Here is an 18,936-nt window from a genome sequence, read left to right on the forward strand (position 1 = left end):
GCGTGCCTGTAATCCCAGCTACTCAGGAGGCTGAGGCAGGAGAATTGCCTGAACCCAGGAGGCGGAGGTTGCGGTGAGCCGAGATCGCGCCATTGCACTCCAGCCTGGGTAACAAGAGCGAAACTCCGTCTCAAAAAAAAAAAAAAAAAAAGAATAGAATACTTGTGCTGAAATGAAAGCTAAATATAAACAAGGAATGCTTTATTTATATTTTGTTATTGTTGTTAGAGACAGGGTCTCACTCTGTCACCCAGGCTGGTGTGCAGTGGTGCAATCACAGCTCACTGCAACCTCGAACTCCTTGGCTCAAGTGATTCTCCCAACTCAGCTTCCTGGGTAGCCAGGACTACAGGTGCATGCCACTGTGCCTGGCTAATTTTTTAATTTGTTGCCAGGCTGGTCTTGAACTCCTGGCCTAAAGTAATCTCCTGCCTGGCCTCCCAAAGTATTAGGATTACAGGCATTAGCCACTGTTCCCAGCCAAGGAGCATTTTAGAAAACTCCCTGGAGGCAAAATAGGTGGCCCAAGATGGTAGAAACAGTTTCTACCTAGTTTCTCTAGAAATGGCCAGTGTCCTTATCCTCTAGTATGAATAAAGTCTTAGGGCTGGAGGAGGTGGTGAAAACTGTCATAACCAGCATGTTCATTCTAGTAAGTGGAACTTTTAATAACCTTTCTAGTTTCCTGCCTTGCTTCAGAAGACAAGTGTTAACAAGCCATTCTCCTGACTTTAAGCCTACAATAAAGATTCTAGCACAGCATGTGATTTGTCCAGATAATTAAACATGCAAGCTTGCATGTTATTTGAAGGCTTATTACGACCTTCTCAGCCTTTCCATTTCTAAAATGATTTCTGTCTTTTGAGTCATTAATCCTAAGTATGCATGTGTGTGTGCATGCATGTGTATTGTGTACTGTCATTTATTCAAAGGTGTTTCTACTTAAGGTGATTAATCCAAATGCATTGAAAATGATGCTGACTAAATTAATTCTACTTAAAGATTAGTTGTTAGCCAAGTGCTATGAAAATCTTGTCTAGGAACAATCTTAATACTTTAAAATATTTAATACTTAAAAAAAGACTAGATCAGGGGTCTCCAACCCCCAGGCCACAGACTGGTACTGTTCCGTGGCCAGTTGGAAACCAAGCTGCATAGCTGGAAGTAAGCATGGCACAAGTGAGCATTACCACCTGAGTGCCGCCTCCTGTCAGATCAGCAGGATTAGATTCTCATAGGAGCACAAACCCTGTTGTGAACTGTGCACGCAAGGGATCTAGGTTGCGCAGTCCTTATGAGAATCTAACTCCTAATGATCTGAGGTGGTACAGTTTCATCCTGAAACCATTTCCCACCCCTCTCCCCTTCCTGCCCCTGCCAACCCTAGTATGTGGAAAAATCGCTTTCCATGAAACCAGTCCCTGGTGCCAAAAAGGTTGGGGACCACTACTGTTGATCGTTTGCACAGATTGTTTGAGGACATTGGCTTCTAGATGAAACTGAACACCACTCCTCCATTCTTTGCTTACTAGAATTAGACTGTCAAAATGTGGCAGACGAAGAGGGGTGGGAATCCCTGAGGAGGAAACCTCCTTTTGAGAAGCAGATCTGTGACCCTCTGTCATAGTCAAAAAGTAACAGGTCATTTTTTATAAAGAAAGTTTATTTTTTAGAGCAGTTTTAGATTCACAACAAAATTGAACAGTAGGGACAGAGATTTCCCTTATACTTCCTGCACTCACACAACATGGCCTCCCCCATTGTTAACGTCTCCCACCCGAGTGATGCATTTCTTTTTTTTTTTTTTTTTTTTTTTTTTTTGAGACGGAGTTTCGCTCTTGTTACCCAGGCTGGAGTGCAATGGCGCGATCTCGGCTCACCGCAACCTCCGCCTCCTGGGTTCAGGCAATTCTCCTGCCTCAACCTCCTGAGTAGCTGGGATTACAGGCACGCGCCACCATGCCCAGCTAATGTTTTGTATTTTTAGTAGAGACGGGGTTTCGCCATGTTGACCAGGATGGTCTCGATCTCTTGACCTCGTGATCCACCCGCCTCGGCCTCCCACAGTGCTGGGATTACAGGCTTGAGCCACCGCGCCTGGCCCGAGTGATGCATTTCTTACAGCTGATCAATCTACATGGACACATCACTACCCAGAGTCCATAGTTTACACTAGGGCTCACTGTTGGTGTTGTACAGCCTATGGATTTGGACAAATTTGTAATGCCATGTATCCACAATGACAGTATCATACAGAATAGTTTCCCCACCCTAAAAATCCTCTTGCTCTACCTGTTCTGTCCTCCCTCTCTCCTAACCCCTGGCAACCCTTGATCCTTTTACTGTCTCCATAGTTTTGCCTTTCCCAAAATGTCATATAATTGAAATCATACAGCATGTAGCCTTTTCAGCTTGGCTTCTTTCTCTTAATATGCATTTAAGGTTCCTCCATATCTTTTCATGGCTCGATTGCCCATTTTTTGGTGCTATTTTTCCATTGTTTGGATGTACCACAATGTATTGATGCATTCACCTACTGAAGGACATCTTGGTTACTTCCAAGTTTTAACAATTGTGACTAGAGCTGCTATAAAACACCATGTGCAGGTTTTTGTGTGCATGTAAGTTTTCAACTCATTTGGATAAATATCAAGGCAAGCAATGACTAGATTGTATGGTGAGAGTATGTTTAGTTTTATAAGAAACTGCCAAACTATTTGCCAAAGTGGCTGTACCATTTTGCATTCCCAGCAGCAATGAATGAATGAGAGCTCCTGTTGCTCTATATTCTCACCAGCATTCCTGGTGAAATCAGTGCTCTGGATTTTGGCCATTTACGTGTGTAAATGTATATCACTAATGCTTTAATTTCCAGTTCTCTAATGACAGGATGTGGAGCATCTTTTCATGTGCTTTTTTGCCATCTGTATGTTTTCTTTGGTGAGATGTCTGTTCGGGACTTTTGCTCATTTTTAATTGGGCTGTTTCATTTTCTTTTCTAGATAGGATCTCTCTCTGTGTCACACAGGCTGGAGTCCAGTGACACCATCATGGCTTATAGCAGTCTTGATCTCCTTGGCTCAAGCAGTCCTCCTACCTCAGTCTCCTGAGTAGCTGGGACTACAGGCATTTGCCATTATTCCCAGCTAATTTTTTCCGTTTTTTTTTTTTTTTTTTTTTTTTTCTTTTTTTGAGACAGGGTTAGGCTAGAGTGCAGTGGCACTGTCTCAGCTCACTGCAACCTCTGCCTAACGGTTCAAGCGATTCTCCCACCTTAGCCTCCTAAATAGCTGAGACTACAGGCATGCGCCACCATGCCCAGATAATTTTTTGTATTTTTTTGGTAGAGACAGGGTTTCACCATGTTGGCCAGGCTGCTCTAAACTCCTAATCTCAAGTGATCTACCTACCTCAGCCTCCCAAAGTGCTGGGTTAACAGCCATGAGCCACCGTGCCCAATCCAGATTTTCTTATTGTTGAGCTTTAAGAGTTCTCTGTAAATTTTGGAAAACAGTCCCTTGTCAGACTGTTTTGGGTGAATATTTTCTCCCAGTCTGTGGCTTCTCTTTGTGTTCTCTTGACAGCCTCTTTTGCAGAGCAGGAATTTTTAACTTCAGTAAAGTCCAGCTTATCATTTCGTTCTTTCATAGATTGTGCCTTTGGTGTTGTATCTGAAAAGTCATCACCACCCTCAAGGTCATCTAGATTTTCCATGTTATCTTCTAGGAGTTTATAATTTTGTATTTTGCATTGAAGTCTGTGATCCATTTTGAGTTAATTTACAAGTCATTTTGCTTTTGAATTTTCAGACAAAATTCATGAAAAGTAAAGGAAGTTGGAGTAGCATATTAAAACATTTGGAAAAGTATAAATAGGCTTTCTCATTTATTAAGCATATGGCCTTACACAACATTTTAAAGTCTCAGATTCTGCATTTTGTAATGAGGATAATAGTACTGACCTCATACAGTTGATATGAGAACTAAGTGACATTGTACATGTGAAACCCTTGGGAGCTTCCTGCTTGCTGAACATGTGGAGATGCCGGAAGCGGGGCTAGCCCAGAGAATGCATGGACGCTCCACCCCAACTGACTTGTCCTATCCATCTGTCTGTTCATCTGTGTCGTTTGTAATAACCTTTATAATAAACCAGTAAATGGTTAAAAAAAAAAAAAAAAAAGCAAAAACACTGAACATCACACCTGCATGGTAAGTAGCAGTTGTTATGGATGGTTTTTGCTATCATAATGTAGATGAAGAAGATGAGGATGTCGACATAAGATGTAAGAATAATTTTGATTTTTTTTTTTATTCCTCACTGATTCTCAATTTCCTTTTTTTGGTAGGTGGTGGACTTTGTAGCAGCAACATTGCAGAGAGCCTGTGCAAGCTTGGCCCATCAGGCAGAAAGCACTGTAGAATCACAGACACTGAGCATGTCCATGGGGCTGGTGGCTGTCATTCTGGGAGGAGCTGTTCAGGTGAGTTGTAGACATTAGCCAAGCTCAAATGGAGGGAAGGGATAAGCAAAATACCAGTTGCTTCCTTTCCATACCCTTATGAGAAATAAGAATGGATATTGTACATAGGAGAACCAGGATAAAGAAGTTAGTCTGTTAATGAGAATTCTCTCCAAAGTAGAGGACAAAAAAGTTGCACTGTTTCCACTCTGTCACCTGAATAGGCTTCACTATCAGAAGGGTAGGGTCCTTTCTACCTGTTACAATCTTAATTTGGAAACATGTAGCCTGGTGTTTTGCATCTGAGGTGGATACTAGATTTTCTGGCCCTCAGCCTCCAAAGCTCAGCCCTTGTTTCTGTTACTATTGTTGGGGAAAATCCTTAGTAGCTTGCTGGCTGCATAGGATCCATCTATTTTGAATGCTTCATTTTAGCACAGGATTTATTCTTCAACCCATATCAGGTAGTGTGTTAAAGCTTTGCTTCCAGCCACTTTTAAGTGTGTATGTATTTTACATACCTAATTTTTTTCCCCCAAAATGTTACATACCTAATTTATAATTTTTAAATTTATTTTTTTAAACAGTACATATTGCATACTTGTGTACCACACATACTGAGCTAGGGTGCTGGGAATACAGCAGGAGACAAGGCAGACCCCCATGAAATTTCAGTCCAGTAAGGAAGTCACACACTAAATGACTGTTCAGAAATAAACTTAGGATTGATTGAAGGGCCTCAAAAGAGAAGTGGCAGGTACCAAGAGCACGTAACATCTAACCTAGGCTGGGAAGATTTCCACTGAGGAAGTGTAAGCATAAGATAAGATTTGAAGGATGAATAGGAGTGTGGGTGTGTGTAGAGTGCAGATGAAGGAAACTCTTCCAATTAAGGGAAACATCATGCTTAGAAGCAGCAAAGAGCTTGGTATATGTGAGACACTGATAGAAGACTGGTGTCGGTGAATTATAGAGACCAAGGGGAAGAGCATGTCAGTAAGGACAAAAGATAGGCAAGGGCTAGACCATGCTTGTGTGTGTGACTGGCTAATTGCATACCTAGTTAGGTGAGGAGTCTGCAGGAAAGCGGAATAGGCTTAGTGTGAGTCTTATGAAATCTACCCTGAAGCCAGCCTGCTCATAACCCTTAGCAATGAGTAGGATGCCCTCTGGGAATAGATTTTTGAGTTTGAGGATTCAAGTCTGATTCTTATTCTTGATGTATTAGAATATGACTTTCACTAGCCTGTCTAAAAGGAAAAGGAGTTTTATCTGGGCCTGTTATTAGTGTGAAGCCCATTTCTTGGTAGATTTACTTAGCACTAATAATTATATATTTTCCATGTTGTTTAAAAAAAAAAAAAAAAGCATTTGGTTCATTTTCTTTTTTTTTTTTTTTTTTTTTGAGACGGAGGTGCGCTCTTGTTACCCAGGCTGGAGTGCAATGGCGCGATCTCGGCTCACCGCAACCTCCGCCTCCTGGGTTCAGGCAATTCTCCTGCCCCAGCCTCCTGAGTCGCTGGGATTACAGGCACACGCCACCATGCCCAGCTAATTTTTTGTATTTTTAGTAGAGATGGGGTTTCACCATGTTGACCAGGATGGTCTCGATCTCTTGACCTCGTGATCCACCCGCCTCGGCCTCCCACAGTGCTGGGATTACAGGCTTGAGCCACCGTGCCCGGCCTGGTTCATTTTCTAGAGCCATATTATACCCTTGCTGTTAGAACTATCAAGGAAAGGTTGATCAATTGAATCATTTTTCTTCTCTTTTCTTTTTTTGAGCTGGATTCTTACTCTGTTGCCCAGGCTAGAATGAGGTGGCATGATCTTAACTCACTGCAGCCTCAGCTTCCCAAGTAGCTGGGATTACAGGCATGCACCACCCCACCCAGCTAATTTTTGTATTTTCAGCAGAGACAGGGTTTTGCCATGTTGGCCAGGCTGGTCTTGAACCCCTGACCTCAGGTGATCCACCTGCCTCAGCCTCCCAAAGTGCTAGGATTACAGGCGTGAGCAACTGCACCCGGCTGGAATTATTTTTCTTAAGTTGTATTCTTACTGGATTTAGTTAGCCAAATTGATTTTAGTTTTTCTTGTTGACTATTAATTTGAATAGTGTTTTTCCATAAGGTAAGAGTGCAGTTGTGTTTTTTTTCTCGCTTCTCTGTACTTATCATTTCAAACCACATCCCAAATGAAAGATATATCACAGAAATCTCCATTTCCCTTTCTAGAAGCCCATTGTTGGAGGGCCAGCTGTGCATGTTAGTTGTGTTGTAAGAGAGACTCACCTGACCGATGTAAAGGTTATGCGTTGCAGGCCCCTGCCTTTCCGTGAGCCATCCTGACTCACTGACTACATCCGGCATTCCTCTGACTTTGCAGTTAGTCAAGTGAACATAGCATGTCACCCCTTATACCTTTGCCCTAGATCTACTACTGTTTTTCTGTTTGAATCATGGATTTGTAAGTGGCTTCTAGAGTAATGCTGGATTTTCTTTCTTTGTATTAGAAAAAAATATCATGGTTCTAAATTATGTTTTCAGTCAATCTTTGTCAGGCTAACATTATACTGTTTTTTTCCAATCCTTATTAGGATTTGTTGTTTTGGCTAATGAAAAAAAGAATCTAACATCATCTGAACCAACCTACCTACTTAATTTCTTTCTCTTTTCCTTTCTTTTCTCTCTTATTTATATAATCAAAGTGATTATTAGAACATTGTGTCTGGGAAGAGTAGTTAATTTGGAAAATGTGTATATTTAAGACTGATGACAAGATCACTGTAATTCCAGGCTCAATTTTTTAAATTTCAGAGTTAGCCACCACCAGAAGTATTACATATTGGTTACTCTTCTCTGTCCCTTCGAGAAGCAATTTCTGCATGATGTTACATTGTGGGTTGGTCTCTAAAGCACGAAGCTGAGCAGACCATTCTAGACCTTCTTTAGGAAAAACCAAAATCATGTTGTTCCAGGGAGACACCTCAACCTCTGGTTAAAAGCTGGGCTCCAAATCTTCAAATCTAGATTCTGTTGGGGTGGGGGTTTGTTATTGGGAGAGAAAAGGCGTATCTCTTCTCTAAAGGGGAAGGGGTCTTTATCTTGGTCTTACTCTGTACTGCTTTGGTCTTGTTTTTGATCAAAGGCCATTGCTTAGACTCTTTGGCAAAAAGGTTATCATGAGCATAGACTGTGTTTTAGGTGCTGTTGACTTACATATTAGAATCATTGCAAACGCTTAGAGGCTGGGGGGTGGAAGTAGTGGTAAGCAAGCTAGAGGTCTACAGCAGAATGGAGGAAAGGGAGAGAGAGAAGAGCTGCTGAAATCTGTTGCATGCTGGTGAGGCAAATTGGTTGACTCAGTTCCTGTGCTAGAATGCTGTCCTTCCTCTTCTTCACTGAGCCTGATTTGGGTACGCTGCTTGGGAAAACTCCAATTATTTTCAGCTGTTATGTAGAGCTCCAAAGAGCCAATAATCCTTAATTACTGTTGCTTTCAAGCAGCATCATTTAGAGATGTCTTACTTTCTGCCATATTTAATAAACCTGCCACAGTAGGTACTTAATTAACAGTGTGTGAATGGATGGATAGATGGAAGGAAGAAAGGAAAGATGAATGTCTAAGGAGGCATGAACTTTGTTTTGTTTTGTTTTGTTTTGTTTTGTTTTGTTTTGTTTGTCAAAAGGACATGGGCTTCAAAAAGTTTAAAAACACTGCCCTCACCCATAGTGAGCAACCTCCAGATCTGGGTACACCCATGGGAGTGTTGTGAATATTAGTCATGTGTTATAAGGGGCAAAGGAGAGCCATACTTCTTGTTTTCACAGGCTTTTGCTTTATTGTCCTCTAGATAACCCAGTCTTTTCTTAGCATTTCCCTAGAGTGGAGAGGCATCCTTCAACTGCTTATATATAGGTGATAAAACTGGCTAAAAATGTCGTTACCTGACCGGGCATGCTGGCTCACACCTGTAATCCCAGCACTTTGGGAGGCAGAGGCAGGCAAATCACGAGGTCAAGAGATTGAGACCATCGTGGCCAACATGGTGAAACCCTGTTTCTACTAAAAATACAAAAATTAGCTGGGCATGGTGGTGTGTGCTTGTAATCCCAGCTACTCAGAAGGCTGAGGCAGGAGGATTGATTGAACCCAGGAGGCAGAGGTTGCAGTGAGCCGAGATGGCGCCACGACACTCCAGCCTGGGCAACAGAGGCAGACTCTGCCTCAAAAACAAACAAAAAAAGCCCTTACTTGCAAACCACAGTGCCTCCAGTTTTACAACTTAGAAAGTGACCTTCCAGTTAACTAAGGTGACTAGTTCCCTCTAATTCTTTCTGTTTTTGAGATTAAACTATCTATTTCTGGAATTGTCTTCATTGTGTTCATTTATACACATTGTTAAAGATTTTCAGAGCTTTTGCCAGGCACGGTGGTTCACGCCGGTAATCCCAACACTTTGGGAGGCTGAGGCAGGCAGATCGCCTGAGGTCAGGAGTTCGAGACCAGCCTGACCAACATGGAGAAACCCTGTCTCTACCAAAAATACAAAATTATCCAGGTGTGGTGGCACATGCCTGTAATCCCAGCTACTCGGGAGGCTGAGGCAGGAAAATTGCTTGAACACGGGAGGCAGAGGTTGCAGTGAACCGAGATCGTGCCTTTGCACCCCAGCCTAGGCAACAAGAGTGAAAAAAAAGCAAAAAAAAAAAAATTTTTTTTCAAGATGGAGTCTTGCTTTGTTGCCCAGGCTACAGTGCAGTGGCATAATCTTGGCTCCCAGGTAAGCGATTCTCCTGCCTCAGTCTCCCGAGTAGCTAGGACTACAGGCACACGCCACCACACCCGGCTAATTTTTATATTTTTGGTAAAGATAGCGTTTCACTATGTTGACCAGGCTGGTCTTGAACTCCTGGCCTCAAGTGATTCTCCCGCCTCAACCTCCCAAAGTGCTGGGATTTACAGCCATGAGCCACCATGCTAGGCTGCTTTATATAATTTCTATAAAGTGATATATATTGAGACCAGTGGCCTGTGAAGAAGGCTTTCATTTGTTTTAAATCACTGCAAGCATTTGATCCAAATGCTTCCAAAGATCCAGAATCTTCCAGGATAACCGGCAGGCAACTACCTAGCTGATTTCATGAATTTTAGGCAAAGATTCAATCATTATATTTAAAATAAGGTTTTTATGATAATGTATTATTTTTTATGATCGTAGGCTTTACACTAGATTTTGCTCTCCCTCTTTCCTACATGCATTCTGGGCCTTGAGACTAGACAGTGAGACTAGGGGAGGAATTAAGCACATTGCTCTTATGCTAAATTGGTTTATTACTGAGACCTCTCTAGTGTTCTTTACATAATACATGGATAATAAATTGTTGCTCAACCACCTTGCACATAAAAACTATGAAAGAACTTTGTATACTGTGATTACCATTTGGTTTTCTTTTATTTGCTTAGAGGTTTATAGTTGACAAAATTCTTACTTCATTTGATTTTCACAATAAACCTTTTACTAGATAGGGACTGTCAGGAATATATTAAAATCTTGTGTTTTTTTTTTTTTTTTTTTTTTTTTTTTTAAATATACAAATGCTCTACTCTTGCTTCCATCCCGGTTCTGATAAGCTTCTTTGTAGAGGGCAGGGTCTCTTCCACAACCACTATCTTAAATCCAAGCTCTAGCAATCCATCCTCAATTTTTTTGTTTTTGTTTTTGATATGGAGTCTTGCTCTGTTGCCCAGGCTGGAATGCAGTTACCCGATCTTGGCTCACCACAGCCTCTGCCTCCTGGGTTCAAGCCATTCTCCTGCCTCTGCCTCCTGAGTAGCTAGGATTACAGGCATGTGCCACTACACATGGCTAGTTTTTGTATTTTTAGTAAAAACATGGTTTCACCACATGTAGTTGGAATAATACAGCATATAGCCCTTCAGATTGACTTCTTTCACTTACTAATATACATTTAAGGTTCCTCCATGTCTTTTCATGGCTTGATAGCTCATTTATTTTTAGTGTTGAGTAATAGTCCATTGTATGGATACACCATAGTTTATTTATCCATTCACCTAATGAAGGACATCTTGGTTGCTTCAGGTTTTGGCAATTATGACTAGAGCTGCTGTAAACAACCATGAGCAGGTTTTTGTGTGGGCATAAGTTTTCAGTTTTTTCAAGCATTTGATACAAGTGCTTCCGAAGATCTAGAATGCAAAGAGTTCAATCCCTGGATCACATGGTAAGAGTGTATTTAGTTTTGTAAGATACTGCCACATTCTCTGCCAAAGTGGCTGTATTATTTTGCATTCCCACCAGCAACAAATTAGAGTTTCCATTGTTCCACATCTTCACCGGCATTTGGTGTTGTCAATGTTTTGGATTTTGGCTATTCTAATAAGTATATAGTGACATCTCATTATAGTTTTAACTTACAGTTCCCACTGGGCACGTTACCTCATGCCTATAATCCCAGCACTTTGGGAGACCAAGGCAGGCAGGTCACATGAGGTCAAGAGTTTGAGGCCAGCCTGGGAAACATGGCAAAACCCTGTCTCTACTAAAAATACAAAAATTAGCCAGGCATGGTGGCCACACCTGTAGTCCCAGCTACTCAGGAGGCTGAGGCAGGAGAATCACTTGAACCTGGGAGGTGGAGGTTGCAGTAAACAAGATTGTGCTACTGTACTCTAGCCTAGGAAATAGAGCAAGACTCTGTCTCAGAAAAAAGAAAGAAAAAATTTGCAATTCCCTAATGACTTATGACATTGAATATGTCTTCCTATGCTTATTTGTCATCTATATATCTTCTTTGGTAGAGTGTTCTTCTTTGGTAGACCTATCTGTTTAGGCCTTTTGCCCCTTTAAAATCAGGTTGCTCATTTTCTTATTCTTGAGCTTCAAAAGTTCTTTGTATATTTTGGATCTTAGTTCTTTTTTAGATGTGTCTTTTACAATTATTTTATCTCATTCTGTAGTTTGTCTTCTCATTCTCTTGACAGTTTCCTTTGCAGAGCAAACATTTTTAACTTTAATAAGGTCCAGTTTATTAAGTGTTTCATAGATTGTGCCTTTGATGTTGTATTTAAAAGGTCATTGCTTTTTTTTTTTTTTTTTTTTTGAGATGTAGTTTCACTTCTTGTTACCCAGGCTGGAGTGCAATGGCCGATCTCGGCTCACTGCAACCTCTACCTCCTGGGTTCAAGCAATTCTCCTGCCGCAGCCTCCCGAGTAGCTGGAACTACAGGCGCACGTCACCATGCCCTGCTAATTTTGTATTTTTAGTAGAGATGAGATTTCACCATGTTGACCAGGGTGGTCTCCATCTCTTGACCTCATGATCCACCCACCTCAGCCTCCCAAAGTGCTGGGATTATAGGCGTGAGCCACCACGCCCAGCCAAAGGTCATTGCTTTTAAGAGGTCATCTCAATTTTCTACTATGTTAACTTGTAGGAGCTTTATAGTTTTGTATTTTATAGTTAGGTTTATGATCCATTTCCAGTTAATTTTTGTGCAAGGTGCAAGGTGTCTAGATTTTTTTTTTTTTTTTTTGCACGTGCATGCCAGTTGTTCCAGCACCAGTTGTTGAAAAAAACTGCCTTTCTTTTCTACTGACACTTGTTCCAATTAAAAAAAAAGACTGTATTTTTTTTTTTCCATTTAAAGCCTTTGCTCCTTTGCCAAAGTTCAGTTGACTCTATGTGGGTCTATTTCTGGCTTTTCTTTTTTTTTTTTTTTGAGACGGAGTTTCACTCTTGTTACCCAGGCTGGAGTGCAATGGCACGATCTCAGCTCACCGCAACCTCTGCCTCCTGGGCCCAGGCAATTCTCCTGCCTCAGCCTCCTGAGTAGCTGAGATTACAGGCACGCACCACCATGCCCAGCTAATTTTTTGTATTTTTTTTAGTAGAGACGGGGTTTCACCGTGTTGACCAGGATGGTCTCGATCTCTTGACCTCGTGATCCACCCGCCTTGGCCTCCCAAAGTGCTGGGATTACAGGCTTGAGTCACCACGCCCGGCCAAAATTTCCTTAAATAACATATATCTTTGCTTTCTACATGCACTCTCTTCTTCCCTTAAGATATGGTAACCTCAGAATGTCAATTGTTTTGCACATGAAGAAAAACTTACATTCTGTGGAGGTAGAAATTCTACCGTGTGTTGATTTTGCGTTAGTAAATATGTAAACAAAGCAATCTGAGTGTATACTTGAAATTCTAAGATACAAACCTGACATCTACCTTAAATCTTCATTTACTTGGAGGACAATGGTGGAAACAATGAACAATAACAAATCTGTGGACTTAGAGTGTAAAATAATAAGTTATTTAGGTTCTACAAAAATGGTTAGTTGGTTAAGTGATTGGTTGGTTGGATAATGAAGTGAGTGAATGAATAGTTAAGTAGTGAATACTCTTCCTTCTTCGAAAAAGGATCTAAGCCAGGAGTGGTGGCTCACACCTGTAATCTCAGCACTTTTGGAGGCTGAGGCAGGTGGATCACTTGAGGTCAGGTGTTCGAGACCAGCCTGGCCAACATGGTGAAACCCCACCTCTACCAAAAAATACAAAATATTAACCAGGTGTGGTGGTGGGCACCTGTAATCCCAGCTACTCAGGAGGCTGAGGCAGGAGAATCACTTGAACCTGGGAGGCAGAGGTTGTAGTGAGCTGAGATCACACCATTACACTCCAGCCTAGGCAACAAAGCAAGACTCCATCTCCAAAAGGAAAAGAAAAAAAGAAAAAGAATTTAAGATCCTTAAGGTATTCAAATTTTCAAGGCCTCATGAAGGCTCATCTGATAATTTTTCCAGTGTTTTCAAACAGAAAAATATTACCATTGATTCTTACTTTTCTTTTTTTTCTTTTTTTTTTGAGATGGGATTTCTCTCGTTTCCCAGGCTACAGTACAATGATGCAATCTCGGTTCACTGCAACCTCTGTCTCCTGGGTTTCAGCGATTCTCCTGCCTTAGCCTCCAGAGTAGCTGGGATTACAGGCACGTGTCACCATGCCTGGCTAATTTTGTATTTTTTTTTAGTAGAGATGGGATTTCTCCACATTGGTCAGTCTGGTCTCAAACTCCCAACCTCAGTTGATCCTCCCGCCTTGACCTCCAAAAGTGCTGGAATGTATAGGTGTGAGCCTCCGCACTTGGCCGAGTCTTACTTTTCATTGGTTGCACATACACCTTTGCATGGCAGTGGGTGAGGGGGGCACTTTCCAATGAAGACCAGAAAACCTGCTAGACAAATTCTAAAAGAACTGTAGCACTCATGCACCTTTCTTAGTAGTAAAGCATATGACATTATTCGGACAAAGCTTCCATGAAGAATAAAATGTTATATAATTTTCACTTCCATTTTCCAGAAGAAATTCCTTTCTGCCTGTTGTCTCCCTGATCCCTTCCTTCCAGATCTATGGTGCACTTGTATACTGACCAGCCACTTCAGATCATGTAGTTAAGAACAGCTTTATCTTTTCAAGGGATAAAGCTGTTCTTAACTACATGATCTAAAGTGTAGATCTGGGATTAGAGTCCACACTCTTACCCAATACCCTACACATTGTGTAATACTGTGTAGGGTATTGGGTAAGAGTGTGGACTCTAATCCCAGTTTCTTGAGTTCACATCTTACTATCTTCCAGTTTGTGACCTTGGGCATGTTATTTAACTGTTCTGTTCCACCTGTTTAAAATGTAGATAATAATAGTCATTACATGATAGGAATATGAATATGTGCCTCTGTGCCTGTGTGTGTGTGTGTGTGTGTGTGTGTGTGTGTGTGTGTGTTATCTCTGAAAAGAACCTGCACATGATAAGTGTTCAATATATGTAAGGTTTGACTATTCAACAGATAGTATTGAGTGCTGGACCCAGGTAATACACTGATTACACCCTGAGCAAGATTTGATCCCTGCCCCTTTTTCTCAGAATATTTTTCCTGGTGCTCAGGTCATATTGACATTTGCTATGTTAATTTGGGTTTCGCATTTTTTACTTCATTTTGTAGTTGAAGTCAAGTGATTTTGCTGTTCTGAAGCAGTTGCTGCCTCTGTTGGAGAAGGTATCCAACACATACCCTGATCCTGTCATCCAAGAACTTGCTGTTGATCTCCGCATCACCATCTCTACCCATGGAGCCTTTGCCACTGAGGCCGTCAGCATGGCTGCCCAAAGTACATTGAACAAAAAAGATTCAGAAGGAAAAATAGAAGAGCCACAACAAAGCAGTCATGAAAGACACACTGATGTAGCTCATAGCCACCTTGAACAACAGCAGAGCCATGGAATAGCCCCCCAGCCAGGCCTGCAATCAGATGCTCCAGTCACTCCTCAAGGAGTCAATGAGCCCAGCACTACTACAAACCAGAAATCTGGAAGCATAACCACAGAACAGCTCCAAGAGGTTCTTTTATCAGCTTATGATCCCCAAATTCCAACACGGGCTGCTGCCCTGCGTACTCTTTCCTGCTGGATAGAGCAGAGAGAAGCAAAAGCCCTTGAGATGCAAGAGAAGCTTCTCAAGGTGAGTAGAACACACTGTAAAGACACATGGGCACAGGGTGGGGCAGCCGTCCAGGAGCATTCATTTAACTCAAGTATTTTTGGAGCCTAGACTATGTGTCAAGTGCTGTTGTGGACCACCATCCAGAAATTTATGATTTCTGTTAAGAGGCAACACGTAGACACAGGAAAGACTTAAACTCCTCAATTGAATATGAACCGAATGCCAAAATTTTTGCACACAGTAAATGCTGTGGACAGTCAGGAAAAAGAGAAAGTTGAAATCTTCTGGAGGATGTAGGTCTTAATATGGCCCTAATAACTGATGAAGTTTGAGCAGATGAAAGAGGGGTGGGACAGCATGAGCAAATTCCCAGAGATGGGAAAGTACCTTTTGTGGTAAAAAGGTCTGCTTCATCACTGCAACCCAGCCCAGATAAGCCACCTGTTTTCTCTGGGCACCTTGAATGGGGCATTGGGCAAAACTGGGTCTCCTCCCCTCTTCTTTCCCTTGATCATGGTGAAAAAGCTGTTCTTTTTTTCTTTTCTCTTGTTTTTTGGTTTTTTTGCAAGAGGGTCTCGCTCTGTCACCCAGGCTGGAATGCAGTGGCATGATCTTGGCTCATTGCAACTTCTACTTCCTGGGTTCAAGTAATTCTTCTGCCTCAGCCTCCCAAGTAGCTGGAATTACAGATGCTCACTACCACATCCAGCTAATTTTTGTACTTTTAGTTGAGACGGGTTTCACCATGTTGGCCATGCTGGTCTTGAACTCCTGACATCAAGTGATCCACCCACCTTGGCCTCCCAAAGTGGTGGGATTACAGGCATGAGCCACTGCACCTGGCTAAAAGCTATTCTTTAAATTATAGATTTATGTGGGAGAATTTGTGTGCTTAGCTAGGTATCTTTTCCCTTTTGTGGAAATTGTCCTGCCCTCAGTATAGCTTAGAGATTAAGAGCAAGGGGTCTAGAGACTACTCCCTGGGATCACATCCCAGATCAGTTTCTTAGACATTTGAACTTTCTGAGCCTCAATTATTATGATGATGATAATGATGATGACAATGACCTCTTCTATATGCCCTAGCCATTAGTTTAAGAATTATAATTCTGATTTAAACATTTATTTTTAATCAATAAATTATTGGAACCAATTGTATAATAATAATGACTGCTGTTTATTGAGCCAGGCCATACTTATAGATATTGTCTCTAATCCTCACAACAACTGCAATATTAGTATTATTCCCATTTTACAGATAAGAAAAGCAAGGTACAGAAATATACCAAGGATTTGCTGTCACTGAAATATTACCGAAAACCTCAAATATATATCTTCTTTGAGTAATTACTTAAAATATTCTTTTACACACCTATTTGAAGGTGAATGCAATGAAGATCTTGGAATTTTTTTTTAGCTTCATTAAACCTTCATCTGCTGTACATAATTGGTTACCAAGTCCTGTCAATTCTTTTTTCCAAGAAGTCTTTCTTTTTTTTTTTTTTTTTTTGAGTTGGAGTCTTGTTCTGTCGCACAGGCTGGAGTACAGTGGTGTGATCTCAGCCCACTGCAACCTCTGCCTCCCGAGTTCAAGCAATTTATTGTCTCAGCCTCCCAAGTAGCTGGGACTACAGGCACATGCCACCACACCCAGCTATTTTTTTCTATTTTTAGTAGGGACGGGTTTTCACCGTGTTAGGCCTGATGGTCTCAATCTCCTGACCTGATCTGCCTGCCTCAGCCTCCCAAAGTGCTGGGATTACAGGTGTGAGCTATCACGCCCAGCCCCCAAGAATTCTTTCAAATATATTTTATCCTCTTTATTTCCATGGCAATTACCCTAAATTAAACTTCCCTTACTTACTCTGTAAAAGATTCCCTACATTCCAACCTGGCCGTCTTCCTATTTGGGGTAATTTTAGGCTCTCCTTACATACTTAACATGTAGAGACCAGCAGCATCAAGTTGATGTCAAGAATCACTGTGCCAGCAAAGAACACAGCATTATTTATGGAGCAGACACTTCCGTCTTCCTTTCTCTGGCTCTCATGTTGGGGTCTAAACCTAACATGTCATGTAGCATCTTCCAGATAAGCTGTATTCACTGTAGCTGATACCCCTGATAGGTTCCTAAATTATAAGATGTTTTGAGAGTAATTTGTTACTAATGTCAATTAAAGTGCTGAAATTTACAGGATTTTCAAAAATAAGTTAGATTCAAAGTTATCTCAATAATATCTCTATCGCACTTGCACTTCCATATGCTTTGTGAGTAAAAGAGAAAAGTATTAAATTGCAGCAAATGTGCCATCCATTGCACATAACCCCAAACCTTGTCTCTTGTGTCACAGCCTGTAGTCTGGCAGGCCGTATGTGAGAATGTTGTTCACCATGGCTGTCACTGAAAAATGTTGAGGATTGTTCTTCCATTGGTTTCCAGGACTATTGCTGGAAGAATACAAGTATCACCCCCAATCTCTACCCTTTTATTAATGGTTATAAAAATGGAACTTCAAACGTATAAGCCATTTCCCCCATAAAACTCTGTCAGACCAGTTCCTAGCTAAGACAAACAAGAAGCAAAGCATTCACGCTTTTGAACTGCTGATAAGGGAGTCTCTTAAATCTTCCTGTGTTCTTTGTAAATCTTATCACTGCTGTATTTTGTGGTTCCAGATATTCTTGGAAAACTTGGAACATGAAGACACTTTTGTATATCTCTCTGCAATTCAGGGTAAGTCAGTCCTGGTTAAAGGACTTTGAGTCTGTGGACCAAAGAATGTATCATGTTCATGTTTATTTGCACAAAATTTCTGAAGTCCTAGGGCTATGAGACTACATTTTGTCTACTTCCTGCCTCCTACCTAGGACACTTTAAGTCATAATAATAATATTCCTGGAGGGTTTCCAAAGGGTCCCTATAGAGTTTCAGTGTCTCATAATGATGAGGAAGTTTTTAGTATGTTTACTTATTCTATAGGTTAAATTGTATTTTTTCTAATTCAAGGAGGTAAAGAATGACTCACACATGAACTCTTATCACATAAACCTTTTATGTTAGTCAGCTACTGTCTCTCTCTTTTTTTGAGACAGAGTCTCATTGTCACCCAGGCTGGAATGCAGTGGTATGAACTTGGCTCACCATAACCTCTGCCTCCTGAGTTCTAGTGATTCTCCTGCTTCAGCCTCCCAAGTAGCTAAGATTACAGGCGCCTCCCACCACGCCCAGCTAATTTTTTATATTTTTGATAGAGATAAGGTTTCACCATGTTGATCAGGCTGGTCTCGAACTCCTGACTTCCAGTGATCCACCCACCTTAGCCTTCCAAAGTGCTGGGATTACAGGCATGAGCCACCACACTTGGCCTCAACTACTATCTATATGCACCTTTGCTCTCTTGTTAAGCTAAAAAAACCTCAGGTATTAAGTATTTTCTTATCAAAACATTTTTTGCAATAACTTTATTTCTCATTTTATGATTCTTTGTTGTTCTCCACATCCTGATTAACTTGTGGGCTCCAAATCTAGAGAGGATGTAGAGAATAAGGCACCCTTCCCAAAAGGGCCAGAAGCAGACATGGTGAAATCAGAGTTAACTCAGTTTCCCTTGGCTCCATCAGCAATATATAGTCAGCAGACCACCTGGGTGGACCACACTATTACCATGCTTTGGCAAATTACTTACTCCCTGTGGGGTTCAATTTTTTGTTATCTGTGAAAAAGGGACTAAATGGGAATGTAAAATGGTACTGCCACTTTGGAAAACAGTCTGGCAGATCTTCAAAAAGATAAACATAGAGTTACTACTTGGCCCAGCAATTCCACTCCTAGGAATAGACCTGATAAATGAAAACATATGTCTGCATAAAACGTTGTATGTGAATGTTCACAGCAGTATTTTTCACAATAGCTAAGAGGTGGAAATAACTCAAACAACCATCAGTTCATG

The 18,936-nt window shown here is 41.3% G+C and overlaps 1 protein-coding gene and 1 non-coding gene across 8 annotated transcripts in view; one reads left to right on the top strand and one right to left on the bottom strand.

Moving 5' to 3' along the window:
• The window catches only part of TANGO6 (transport and golgi organization 6 homolog), a 253,736-nt gene that overhangs the window by 74,992 nt on the left and 159,808 nt on the right, over window positions 1-18,936 (top strand). For 6 of the 7 annotated variants that reach the window (XM_032284269.1, XM_032284271.1, XM_032284272.1 and 3 more), the window contains 3 exons: window positions 4,349-4,483; window positions 14,489-15,004; window positions 17,663-17,720. In XM_032284269.1, coding sequence (XP_032140160.1) covers window positions 4,349-4,483; window positions 14,489-15,004; window positions 17,663-17,720 — 709 coding nt within the window. Of the gene's footprint in view, window positions 1-4,348; window positions 4,484-14,488; window positions 15,005-16,908; window positions 17,633-17,662; window positions 17,721-18,936 lie in introns of those variants that run through there. The other variant, XM_032284274.1, reaches the window with a different exon arrangement.
• LOC116555902 lies at window positions 13,687-13,750 on the bottom strand. Its single transcript, XR_004270740.1, has one exon. It is a non-coding gene; the product is annotated as a U7 small nuclear RNA (small nuclear RNA).

The sequence above is a fragment of the Sapajus apella genome, unplaced genomic scaffold, assembly GCF_009761245.1.
Source record: "Sapajus apella isolate SASKATOON/1434 unplaced genomic scaffold, GSC_monkey_1.0 scaffold15, whole genome shotgun sequence".
NCBI lineage: Eukaryota > Metazoa > Chordata > Mammalia > Primates > Cebidae > Sapajus > Sapajus apella.